The sequence below is a fragment of the Ptychodera flava genome, unplaced genomic scaffold (assembly GCF_041260155.1).
Source record: "Ptychodera flava strain L36383 unplaced genomic scaffold, AS_Pfla_20210202 Scaffold_35__1_contigs__length_1935909_pilon, whole genome shotgun sequence".
NCBI classification, from domain to species: domain Eukaryota; kingdom Metazoa; phylum Hemichordata; class Enteropneusta; family Ptychoderidae; genus Ptychodera; species Ptychodera flava.
Window position 1 is genome coordinate 1,452,957 of NW_027248357.1, and position 13,568 is coordinate 1,466,524.

At 36.0% G+C, this 13,568-nt stretch overlaps 1 protein-coding gene across 1 annotated transcript in view; it reads left to right on the top strand.

Moving 5' to 3' along the window:
* The window catches only part of LOC139127709 (vacuole membrane protein 1-like), a 104,492-nt gene that overhangs the window by 22,172 nt on the left and 68,752 nt on the right, over positions 1-13,568 (top strand). Inside the window, exon 2 of the mRNA XM_070693605.1 lies at positions 3,450-3,731. Coding sequence (XP_070549706.1) covers positions 3,544-3,731 — 188 coding nt within the window. The 5' untranslated portion in view covers positions 3,450-3,543. The remainder of the gene's footprint in view (positions 1-3,449; positions 3,732-13,568) is intronic.

Below are 13,568 nucleotides of genomic sequence, written 5' to 3' on the forward strand. Positions count from 1 at the left end.
CATGATAATTTCGAGTATTTTAAGCCCGACAGTCCTCAAACCATGGCCATACATGAACACGCTTGCTTTATGTTCGTAGGCTCTAAGCTGACATTGTATGGGGTATGCATTAGACATCAACGACGAGTGCTATGCTTGCAATCTAGTCGTTCGGCCACGTTACGACGGTTATGACATGTATGTATCAATGGTCCAGTTCAAGTGACTTGAATGACCTCAAAACTGATGTTTTCTCTGTTGTTGTGGAACAGGGTCCAGCATTCACAGGTGAACATCTCGGCTAATGGAACATAGCGATAAAACAAAAACTGACAACTTCGCCTGTTTGTAAGCGCTAGCATTCTCGGGGACAAGGATTCGCTCAGCCCGTACCCTGATCCCAGCTTTGTAGCCGGCGGTTAACTGTTTTTTGCTCACGTGTTGACACACGTGGGCATATGTCGCAGCGATGTCTGTCTGTCTGTGTGTCTGTGTGTCTGTCTGTCTGTCTGTCTGTCTGTGTACTCAATATCTCAAAAACGGCTCATCAGATCAGAATCAAATCTGGTACATAGATTCAGTTTGCAAATGGCAAGAACTGATTAGTTTTTGGTGGGTGTGGCTTGCTTACTTTTTGCTCATTTGCATAATTAATGATTTTAGAAAAAACTGATATATATTGACAACGACTGCACACAATTTGATGAGATTCGCTACAAATGTTGATCACACCAAGATATATCAGCTTTGAAAGATATTAAGGGGTGACCTGAAAGATAATTACTAATTTGCATGTTTAATGAAATTCCTAATTAGGAGTATATATCTGGATTTACATGATCAAAATTGACAAAAATTGGTATGCATATTGGAGATACTATGATTTAACGTTATTGAAAGTCATTAAGCATTTTACTTCATCCAAATCCTAATTTGCATATTTAATGACCTTTGAAATTAAGGATATATATTTGAAGTTACATGACCAAAATGCTTTGTACATTAAAGATACTATGATAGAATATGATTAAATGTCATTCAGCATTTTTACATCAGCCAATTCCTAATTTGCATATTTTATGAACTTTCCTAATTAGGGGTATTTATTTGAATTAACGAGACCAAAGTTGATGAAACTGGTTATGTACATTAAAGATACTATAATAGAACATTATTGAAAGTCATTAAGCATTTGAAGTTTAGCCAATTCCTTATTTGCATATTTAATGAACTTTCATAATGAGGGATATTTATCTGTATTGACTAAACCAAAGTTGACAAAACTTGCTATGTACATTAAAGATGCTACAATACGACATTATTGAAAGTCATTAAGCATCTTTACTTCATCCAGCTCCTAATTTGCATATTTAATGAATTTTTGAAATTAGGGATATATATTTGAATTTACATTCATGACCAAATTGATGAAACTTGCTATGTACATTAAAGATACTATTATGCAGGCTAACATTATTGAAAGGCATGAAGCATTTTGCTTCAGCCAATTCCTAATGTGTGTATTTAATTAACGTTCCTAATTAGGGATATAACTTGGATTTATTTGATCAAAATTGGCATAACATGCTATGTACATTGATGATTATACCAGGTTATATCAATATTGGAAGTCATTTCGCATTTAAGTTTTCATGTCAGCTACTTTATAGTTTGCATATCGAATGAGCTTTCAAAATTTGGAATATGTAGTTTGAAGGACTTGACCAAAGGCAATTACACTTGCTATATAAAGTGGTGATACAATGACAGCAGTCAAAGAAATTAATATTTTTTTCAGCTAATTACATATTTGAATACTTAATGACCTATAGAGTTAATCTGTGGTGAATTATGTTCATTATGTTGATCATAATACTTTCAATGAAGTTGCAAACATGTGGCAAAGGTTCAAATTTACACATAACTGCAATATATAATGAAACACGTGAGCATTTACAGTTCATATCTGGTTATGACTTTTATCTAATGTAAGCCTAGTATATCCGTGTGAGATATATATGTGGTCCAATTTTGGTATACTGTAGTCTAATTTTGATATGCTAACTTATTCACTTTTAAATCACAGACAAACAGAAAAAATTAATGCTCACATGCCGGCTAGCCCGTGTAACGCCGGGAAACACACACAGGCTGTACGCAACGCTTATGGCAAACATTGTCTGCCAACTCAAGAATCATTTTTCAATTTTCTCCATTCTCCTCCAATAAAGCCGAGACAATTGTACTGACAGTATTACAATATTAATAACTAGTCTTGTTATGAGGGACTGTGTATACACTTAAGTTTTTGATTTCATAATTCAGATCTCTCCATTCAAGTGACAAAGTTTCTCTTAAAACTCAACCAACAATACTCAAATTATGATGATCTTCTTTCTCAATGTCGCCGTACAGCAGCCATAGCTAGCTCTCGTATGTTGCGACGGAAAAATTTTTTCCGTTTCACGACTCGGAGTTTCCCATTGCAATCCATATTCGTCTGGGAAAAACGAGAGCTACTACTGCACAGATGAATGCCGCTGCTTCCTTATGGAATAGACTTTCTAGTCATATTCGTTAAGCATCAAAAACCTACTTCTTTGAGAAAGCATGGTCATGCAACAATGTGTAAAGTGCCAGTGACAATTTTCTTTATGCTTTGTCTAGAAAACTTAGGTGATTGTGCTCAGCTCACATCTGAAGATGCACTGAAAATAGCGTTCAGAAAGTACTATAATGATTAAGTCATCGTTTTGATGTTCGTATCATGTTGCATTGTAGAGTTTGTATTTTTAACGGAGTATTTTAATGTACTTGTTGTATTTTAACCAGAGCATTTTATGGTACTTTTATTATTATTGTATTTTCATCTTGTATTTTATTGTAAAGCGGTTTGATATTTTATTGATGGAAATCGCTTTAGAAAAATAAATTATTATTATTATTATTATTGTTTAGGACCCGATAAACAAAATGTTACACTCGGTTGGGATGATCGTGTTAAGTGGAACGGCGTTTCTGTCCTATCACTGGCCATGCTTGGTTTAGGCGTCAAATTTAAAATTCATTGTTATCAGTCAGTACATATTGACACACACACCCACTAACTCATTATGCTGGCAAAAGCTCTCGCAGAACTTTGTATTGCAAAAGGTGTCATGAAGAACACATACCTTCAAGCATGGATCTCCTGGTTTAACTTTATACAGGCATTGACAAAAGATATGAGACATTTATTTCCTCAGGAAATGTATGATTAATTCTGCTTTAACATGATATTACGGAAGCCTCTATGTTTCTTGTTACTTAAAGCCTTTCTTTAAAACACGATTTCGTTTCAAATTTTTCATATGTCAATTGGAGTGGTCACATTCTTATGTAATAGTGTATTATGTAATACACTTTGTGATGAAGAGTATACTGTTTTTTCACTGCATTTTTATATGGTAATGATTCCTTCAATATTCCAGATTTCTAGATTAGAAGAGGAATACAAAATGAGTGAAAGGATTCAAAAAAAGAAAGCATCATCAATAAGGAGTGGAACTGATGCAGATATAAACCATGGCCAAAACCAAAGCAACATCTTCTGCAAGTGCAATATCTTCCAATGTAGAAAATTCAGTACTACGTGAGCAACGTAGACGTGATAGAGAAGAAAGAGCAAACATAGTTATATGGAAAAAACCAATCACTACATTTTACTACTTCTTGCGAGAATCCATGATAAAGGTTCAAAATATACTAACAAGGTAAGTAAACATAAATACTGGTACAATCCCTACTGGAATCAGTAAACGAAAGTGCAAGTCCCACATAAATTCAAGTTAATTTTGCTTGAAATGAGCCATGCTATATGATTTTGCCATCCCTACTTTTTCAAATAATTGCATCATCCCAAAGAAACGATGCGGTCAAATATTATAAAAATGCAATATGTTGTGCGATTTTGAAGTGGCTGCCATTCAGGTCGTTTCAGAATTCGCAGGCATTGCCACCGGAAATGACATAACTAGTTGAACATACGAATGAGCGTGTTCAATAGCAAATGCTTACCGCTGTGGCTTCAACATGATGAGAAGTTACCTTTTGGTGGCTGAAGTAACCGCAGCCATTGTCAATTTAACACACATTTTAGGATGCCGTATTAGCCGCATTTGCCAAAATTACAAGAAAGGATCAGAAAAGAGGTATTCAGACAAGCGTTTTCTACGGTGAACATTTTTGAGTGCCTCGCATGCCATGCCTTGGCCCTGTGAATACACACGATTCGAAAGCCAGATGTACGGTAAGATAGAATGTAATTGTTGGAGCTACTACATCGATTATGTGACCGCAATGCTGTACCAGTACGACCATTGTCCCCAGGAAACGTTCGCGTGTATCATCATCAACTGTGGACAAGAGCAAGAAGAGCAGCAAGACTGCTACAGGTTGCCCAAAGCATGTTGAAGGGATGCGAGGCCCAGAGAAGTATGGCTGTGTTTACATCCATCAGGACTGCATGAATGCCGATTCAGCTGCTTTATGAAAGTGATTGTAAATAAAAAAATACAAGTACTACATCTTATGTATGTGTGTCTCTATAATTAAAAACGTTAGGAGATATGTAACTTATTCCTAAAAAGTTCCTTTGTGATTGACTGACTCTTTGCGAGACTGAACGATAGGTTGTGTATGCCAGTAACTAACAGTGACAATGTGTAGCAAAGAAGTTTCATAAGCTTACTGTTGACAAAGCAGTTGCGTTGTCGTCATCTGTTCCCTTCTGCCCGACTTAGTCTCCCCTAAGATATTTTATCTTCTTTTAGAATTTCGTAGTTATGAAACAATGAACACAGTGTTTTGTATCGCTCACAACAAAATGGAACTGCCATGATAACATTTTATCAACAAATTTCCTGAAGTAGAAATATGTCATTTAGTACTTGAAATAATAAAATTTACTCTGCATCAGATGAAGTGTCTTTATTTTGTCAATGTCAAGTGCAGAGAAACAAAATTGTTTTATCTTATTAGTCAACTGAAGGAAACCAACCCAACTCACAACTGATTCATTGGATTCACTGAACAATCATATATTCTCATCTATTGCAGATAGCTTTGATATTTGGTATACAGATGACTTAGGATATACTTAGATAATTTCATATAGCTTCAGGAAAAATAATAAATTTGTGTTTTGGAGGCAATTTTTGCCAGTTTTGGTTAAAATGTCTTCTAAAAACTGCTTGTCTCATGGCTTTGTAATTTGGTATATGAGTCCCAAGAGACAAACTAAGCCAACTTATTTGTTCAAATTTGGGGGGACCATGGCCATAATTTTGTATTTTTGGAGCTAATCTTTAGTCTGCCACCTTAAATAACCTATACCAACCCCAGGCCCAGATATCTTTTAAGACAGTTTTGAAAAACTGTGAAAACAATGTAGTCATATTTGGTATCAATTTGTAGCAAAAGTTGACCAAGAAAACAAATCTGACGTTATTTATGATATAATATAGTGGATCAACCTTAGCTAATATTTCGTTGAGGATTCCCTAACACTGATAAGAGATTTGTATCAACTAGAATGCCGTGTGGCAAGATGCACTCTACTGTGAATACAGACTCCAGTACACATCATTTATACATTGAGTAGTTTATGTCAGCCCTGGGCCAGCCCAGGTTTTGAGTCAACTCAATATTGTCAATGTGAACACGCTAGGTCAGGCCAGAAGCGGTCTAGTTTTGGCTGGGCAATAGGGGGATCCAGGACTGCCCCAAAATTTGGGTCGTTTCTGGACCCAGATGATGCCCAATTGAACCTAAAAGTTTTCGTTCCAGTCTTTATCATTCCATGTTCTCAAGACAATATCTTCCCACCAGATTTTGCTTCGCAAGTGGGACCACATCATCTGATTAACATTACTTGAAAGAAAGGCATTAGTTAACAAAGACATCAGAAACAGTGTGCACTGGTAACATGTATTTCTGCACAATCTGCGAGTCCAATTCTGTCTCGTAAGTTCATCAAACCAATACTGGAGATGTCTCTGCAGTTCAAATGTCGTTTAGCAGTTAGATTAATTCTTTTGGCAAAACTGGGCCGGTCCTGTAAAATGTAAACGTGAACCAAATTTTTTCCCCACAGAGGATTATTGTGACCTGGCCCAGGTCCAACCCAAATTTTGTGAATGTGAACGTAGTATGTGTCTCAGTCCAATCATTGTGTTTTATATAAACATACAGACAGATGTCAGGTCATTGGTTGATTAGTAAATTATCACAGTATTGAGGGTACCCAAGTGCACCTCATAAACATGATTAAGAACGTGAGCAATTTATTATGATGTCAGGTCACTCCACACACAAACAGATTAAACAACAATTTTGACTACCCTACTCTCTAACACTATATAAGTTTGTTCCTTCCAAGGTGAGAATTTATCATGGATCATTGAACAAATGACCGGTGGTTTTCTGCTTTTGATCACAACTTTCAGCTTTTTGTGGACAATCATGTTGACTTCCAATATATTTGCTTACAATAATTGTCAAATTATAGTTATACATTTTATCTGAAACCAATAAATATTCACATTTCATGTTACACATATTACTCACACTACTGGGAAATAACTAAAATTTTTGTTTTTAACTGACATCCAACATTTGAAATCATTGAAGCTGTTGGTAGTTTCATTCTGATCGGTTTATTTGATTTGTATATTGCACATTTTATTCCGGCTTTGTCTGTGTATTACTTTAATTAATTGTGATTAAATTATCCAAACATTTCAAGTTTGGGGCATTAAATTTTTAATGTTGATCTACAAAATTGAAAACTGGTCATTAAAATTGACTACTGTCTAAACATTGAAAGTTAAAACCTTTTGCAAATACAAATAGCACTTTTTGTTCACAAGTGAAAAACAGGAATAAATGTACATCTTTTTTTTAGATGCGAGCAACACTAGTATTTTTTTTATATTAATGGAAGAATCATTTTTATCACTAATGCTAGTAATATTAATTATGGTTTTTCCAAAAGCTGATTCAAACCTATCCACTGAATTCTCTTAAATATCACAGCACAGTTATTTCAGATGCTAGGCCAGTTGTTGAAATGTCTATTTTGAGGGGTTTTAGCTAACTTACTGCTATGCTTGGTGAATTACCGTAGTGTTGTAGATAATGTGAGCTCAAGCCTCAAAAAGTAATGCATAATATTTAATGACACTTATTGGTACATGTTGTTGAAAAAGAGGTGTACTTGCACTGAAAGGCATTGAGCAGCATCAAGTTATTGCTATTTGGCATATTTAATGAATTTCATCTCAGGAACCCCTTGTCTAATAGGTCATTGACATGTCAAGACATTTTTTATCCAATTGCCTGACTGTATAAGAGTCCATCTTATGTGAGAGACAGCTGGCAAAGAAACTAAAGTATAGGCGTAGATGGCAGTTTTCTATGTTGGCTATTGATGAATATCTGGGTATATAGGGGTGGGGATGGGGTTCTGGGGTCTGTAAGTATGAGCCGAAATTAAACAATTCTTCTGCCATAAGAATAAAACCTGCACCCACTATATCTGGCAATATACTATGTACATCTTCCATGTCATCCACGTGTATTGTAGCTACAGAGGCATTGGCACTATTTTTAGCTCCCATATATGCATATGCATATTGGAGGTATTCTTATAAGATGGCAAAATGTTGTCGGTATGTATGTATGTCCGTCCACGACAAACACTCCTAACCCGCAGCTACTCCTGTCTTAGTATTTGGTGAACATGTGCACCTAGGGAATGGAGATGTGAATTTGTTCAAATGAACATGTCAGTGCCAAAAATATGCAAATGAGGGGAAAAAAGGAAAAATCCTGCAAATGGCTAAAACTAAGTAAGCATTGGTCAGATTTGGTTGAAACTAGTATGCAGATTCCTTTATGTGTGCTAAAGTTGGGGGTGAAATTTGCCTGTTTGTATTTTTAGGGTATTTTTTTCCATTTTTAGTCAAAAAATCTTGTTCTCTGAAATCGCTTATCTGATTGCACTGAAAGTTATTATTCATGTTCCTCAGGATGACCTCAGTCATGTTTGTACAAATTGTATTGATATTGTCATATTTGTAATTTTGGGGCAATTTTCCCATTTTTGATAAAAAATTTTTTATCCTAGAACTACTGATTCGATAGCTTTGATATTTGGTATACAGGTCAGGGCTCGAAATTAAATTTCAAATGTGTTGGTCCATGTGGACCACCTAACAAATATTTTGGTGGTCCAAATTAAAAATGTAGTGGTCCGTAATATAACAACTCTTTAAGATGGCATGATAGGTTTGTGACGACATACATTCAAACGACAACTTCTCGCCCAAACTATGTTATATACGTAAAACTTGCATATCACCAGAATGCTCTATCTATGAATTTTAATGCTGTACCATTACATTTTTAGTGATGAAGTTACGTAACTGAGGTAGCTTATAGAGTTGGGAGAGGCAAAGTTGACGTCATTTCCGTCAACAACTTCCGTAAAACTATTTTGTCACACCACGTGATCACCACTTCCGTAAAACTATTTTGTCACACCACGTGATCAGTGTTATCTAACGACTATAGCATACCATTCACGCTGCACACTCACTATCAGCGAAAATAGTATCGTGTTGGATTGACATATAATTGAACTTAGAGCGTACGTGTGAGTGTATTGGCTTACATGAAAATGCGATAGACAATGATGCATTTACGTTAGAACGTCCATGCTCGATCAAATTGTTTTTGTTCTGTCAGTGCAAATTACGAGATTGGTGGATGTGGATGGACATCTTGCGTGCGTTTGGTCTTTGTCTGACATGCATGTCGTTTCGATCTCTTTTTTTACTGTGCAGGGGAGAATGAATTATGTTCCTCATGGGTTTCAAATATGTAAAAAAAAATACGAAGTTTTGAGTGGATTTACGATTTCGTTTGCAAAATTACGAGCGAAAATTTCAGCTTCCCATTTCATCAGCGCAAGCGTGCAAGAAACCTCAGTCTCCTGCTACCTCCGAGGCTCCATGATCACATGTTGTACCACACGAACATGAAAAGGCCTCTGAAACACTCAGTGTGTAAGTAAGCGTGTGGAAATTTTCGTAGCATTTTTTCTCATTTAATTTGGCAAATTATCAGCAAAAACCTCAATAATTCAAGGTAACCCTTTCTTCTCAATCGCTTCCTGGAGTTTCAAAGTCATACCAACGAAAATGAGTGAAAAATTTCGGTGCAAAAATCGTGCATCGGCGAGAGTAGAGACTATGAGTATTCTTTTAGAAATTGCCCATGATTCGAGCTTGGTTTTCGTGTTTTTCGTTTGAATTTTGGTCAAATAGTCGCTTTTAGCGGGTTTTGAAATTTTTAAAGCATGTAAAAACATTAAAATGACTGTTCATTAACAAACGAAATTAAAAAATGAGCAATTCAATTATTTATCTACAAAATACAAATATTTTTGGCAAGTGAATCATGCAGCTAAAAAGTGAACAATCAATGTTTTGGATGAGTACTTATGTGTGAGCGATTTTCGTGGGGATTCCCCGACCGTTCGTTCATTGCTGTGGCGCTCGAATACGCAGTCAGTTTCTGTGAAACGGATGAAATTTCTTTCAGGCGAGTCGTTTCAAGTTACTCTTGAGAAAAGTTACTTATTTATCAGTTGTTGTTTTACTGTTTCATGACACACGTTTTTGATTCAATCACTTGTTGACCTGAAAAACAACGATATTTAGTACTCTTTTTCAACAGACTTTTTATAGTAAGTAGCCGCGGTAACAGCTGTCAAAATACTATCGTTTTCAAAGTACATTTTGAGTGAACTTTGTAAATGAACATTCTGAACCATCGTGTAATGTTATGCTTGGAATTTTGTTGCTTTTGAGGTTTATTCGTGGTTTTTTATAATTATTGTTTAAGTTAGTTATATTTTGTGTTTCTTTCCATCATCAAACATTGACAAGTAAGCTTGTAAAAGTAGCCTTAAATCACTTAAATTAGAATTATGTGTTACTTTCTGGTTTTGTAATATGTAAATAAATAAATAAGTTGATTTCTTTTGATCCTTTCCACTTATTGGTATTTTTTCCTGGTTTAAAGTTACTAATATCCTTAACCCTTAGTCTCTACAATCTTAGAAAAAAAATGAAACGATTGATTTAATTTAATAAAAAGAAACTTATTGTGACACAGTTCAGTCATTTTCATAACTCTGGTTCAAAATTCAGTGTGCTATACTCATATCTTGGCAGTGCTGAACTCTAAGTTCTGTCATAGTATCTGCAATTGGAGAATTACTTCACATACCGGTAGAATAATTTGTAAATGTAAATCAGTGCTGTTGAAGATTATTTAATTGTCAGGGTGTTGCCAAATCTTGTGTGTATATAAGTATGTCCGGTTCTGAGATGAGCTGTATTGGCATGAAAGGAATTTGTTAATAACTGACAATTTAATTAATACAATCAATTTTGAAATTTACTCAAAACTTTTGAGACTGAATTTGTAAATTTACTAAGAATTTTCGGAAGCTAGAGGGGAAACAGACATAACAGTGTGATGGGCGGACCAGAAAGTCCATGGAAATCAAGCAGGTTGTTCTTACATGAACATTGCTGTTTGGTGTGTTGATTTGTAACACGTACACTATGCTAACATGTTTCAACACCCAAGGAAACATTTGCAACTTTATAGTCAATGCGACATATTAATAAAATTATTTTAATTTTGTATCGGAATATCACAAAACAATGTTGTCATCATCGCAGTCCAGCTGTTATGAGTAGCATGTGTACTTGGCCGGACCGATCAAGTTTCTGCAAAAAATCATTTCACTGTCAATGACAAGCTAAAGTAACATCTTTAATAAATGTGTCCATTTAATATCCAAAGAAAATCAAGGCTATCAATGACACGAAGAAAGTTTGTCAGTCCCCACGGACGAAGTCTGGGGGGACTTATAGATTGGGTCATGTCCGTCTGTCCGTGCGTGCGTGCGTGCGTACGTCCGTCCGTCCGTTCACGCAGACATGCCCTGGTCAATTTCTTTCAAACTTTGCACAAGGATAGTACCCTACCCCATACAGATGCACGTCGATTTGTTTCATAATGCGATCAAATTTGGCCGTGTTAGAGGACTTTTTAGTTTACACCTCCATAGACTCCCATGTATAAGGCAGTTCTCCATAGACTCCCATGTATAAGGCAGTCCTCCATAGACTCCCATGTAAAGGCAGTTCTCCATAGACTCCCATGTATAAGTCAGTTCTCCGTAGACGCCCATGTATAAGGCCAAGAAAAATAAAAATTTAGTTTCTCATCGTATTCTAGTGCAAAAAGGATGCAGTGACACAGTTTGTAGTCCCTACGGATGAAGTCCAGGAGGCTTATAGATTGGGTCATGGTGTCCGGGTCATTGTGTCCGTCCGTTCGTCCATCCGTTCGTCCATCCTTTCACACAGATATCTCAGACATTTTGACAAAATGTCACGTGACCTTGGTGACCGTTGACCTCAAATATACGTATTTGTCCATAACTCAGTAACCACAAGTGCTACACCCTTCATATATGGTATGATGGGATGACGCCACATATTCTACCTCATTAATTATGCACATATCTAATTTTGAGCGAGCCAATAGAGCTAGAGGTCTGATTTTTGGTATATAGGGATAACTTAGCAATACAATTTTTTTATACAAAATGTCACGTGACCTCAATGACCTTTGACCTCAAATATACATATTTGTCCATAACTCAGTAACCACAAGTGCCACACCCTTCATATCTGGTATGATGGGAGACCTTATGACGCCACATACTGTACCTCATTAATTATGTGCATATCTTATTCTGAGCAAGCCAATAGAGCTGGATGTCTGATTTTTGGTATATAGGGATAACTATAGGATAGAAATTTTTTGACAAAATGTCATGTGAACTTGATTTTTTACCTAAAATATACGTTTATGTCAATAAATAAGTACCACAAGTGCTATGTCCTTTATATTTAGTAGGATGGGAGACCTTATGACAACAACACGCTTTACTCATTTATTATGCACATATCTAATTCTGGGCAAGCGAATAGAGGTAGAGGTCTGATTTTTGGCATATAGGGATTTATTAGCAATACATTTTTTTTCAAAATGTCACGTGACCTCAATGACCTTTGACCTTGATGCATATCTCAGTAACCACAAGTTCTATACCCTTCAATTTTGATAGGATAATAATCGCAATCATACCAATCCATAATCCAATAACACTAGGTCAAAATTTGTAAGACAATAGTTGTAAACATAGACACAAAACAGCACAGAACAGACAGTAAATAGACGGTACACAAACAAAGTCAAATTCATGAAAGAAAGATATATGGACCTCTGGCCAAAAGACCAAGAAGTGATGTCAGGTGTTTCGAAAATAGTAAGCGCATCCTGCCCCACATGTGGCACCCGCCATATATCAATCTGTAAGTCAGATAGGTAGTGGTCACTAACTAAGGCCCCATGTCATATTAGACCTTAAGATGTCACATCTTGTACCTCATTTATTATGCGCATATGTATTTCTTGGCCGGCCAATACAGCTAGAGGTCTGATCTTTTTTCCCAATTTAGAACCATAACTTAGACATGCCTCATGTGTTTCAAATTGGAAACAACGACATAGACCTATGTGCCCATAGATCTCAACATATCAATCAGTGATACTTCTTAATGACCACATTTCCCTGCCCCATCAAGACTAATACTCCTATTACTATGTCATTGTCAATGACTTGTTTAGAATTATATTTTCGTTTTAAACTACAGTTCTTTGATGCAGTGTGGTCGTCTGGCAATCCATCATCACGGCAGATGTAGTGCATGCAATACACAGTCCACACTGTCCAATCATGCGTGCATGTTTTCCTGTTATAATTCAATTGGGTCAGAATTTTGTAGCAAGGAACATACAAAATCTTGCAGATAAATCAATTTGGATGATCTATGTACATCTATGCAAATTCCAAGTTTGGTGGACATGTGAAAATTATGTTTTTTGCCTTCATGTACAAGATGGCATGTTTACCAAGCTGGACGCTCACTGCTAAAAAAACAATAGGTTTTATTACAGTTTCACATTTCAACCCTTTCTTTGCATCTTTCTCAGCAACATTCCCCAAACCTCTCTCCTTGCATCCCTACCGCTAAATGCACTGAGGAGCACAGTGTCATCATTGACGCTATTTTGTTTTTTTGGGGATCTGAAAAGGCCGAATTTGGGATATTTCACCATGAAAATTATAACCATCACCTCACATAGCCGATTGTCATTTGAACAAAGCAATCTAAAAGTTTAATATACTGTCAGCATAACTGTGTCTTAAAATTTTTGAAGACGACTTAGGTTTTTTGACAATCACCAGTCATGGTTTTGAATCATGTTTTGTTCATTACTTAGTTTATTTAAACTACGAAAATTAAAATCCTTAAATGCGTTTGGAAAAATCTGAGACACAGTTTGGAGACCAACTGTACGACTTTCACCTGTGAAAATTTGGTAGACTACCTGTC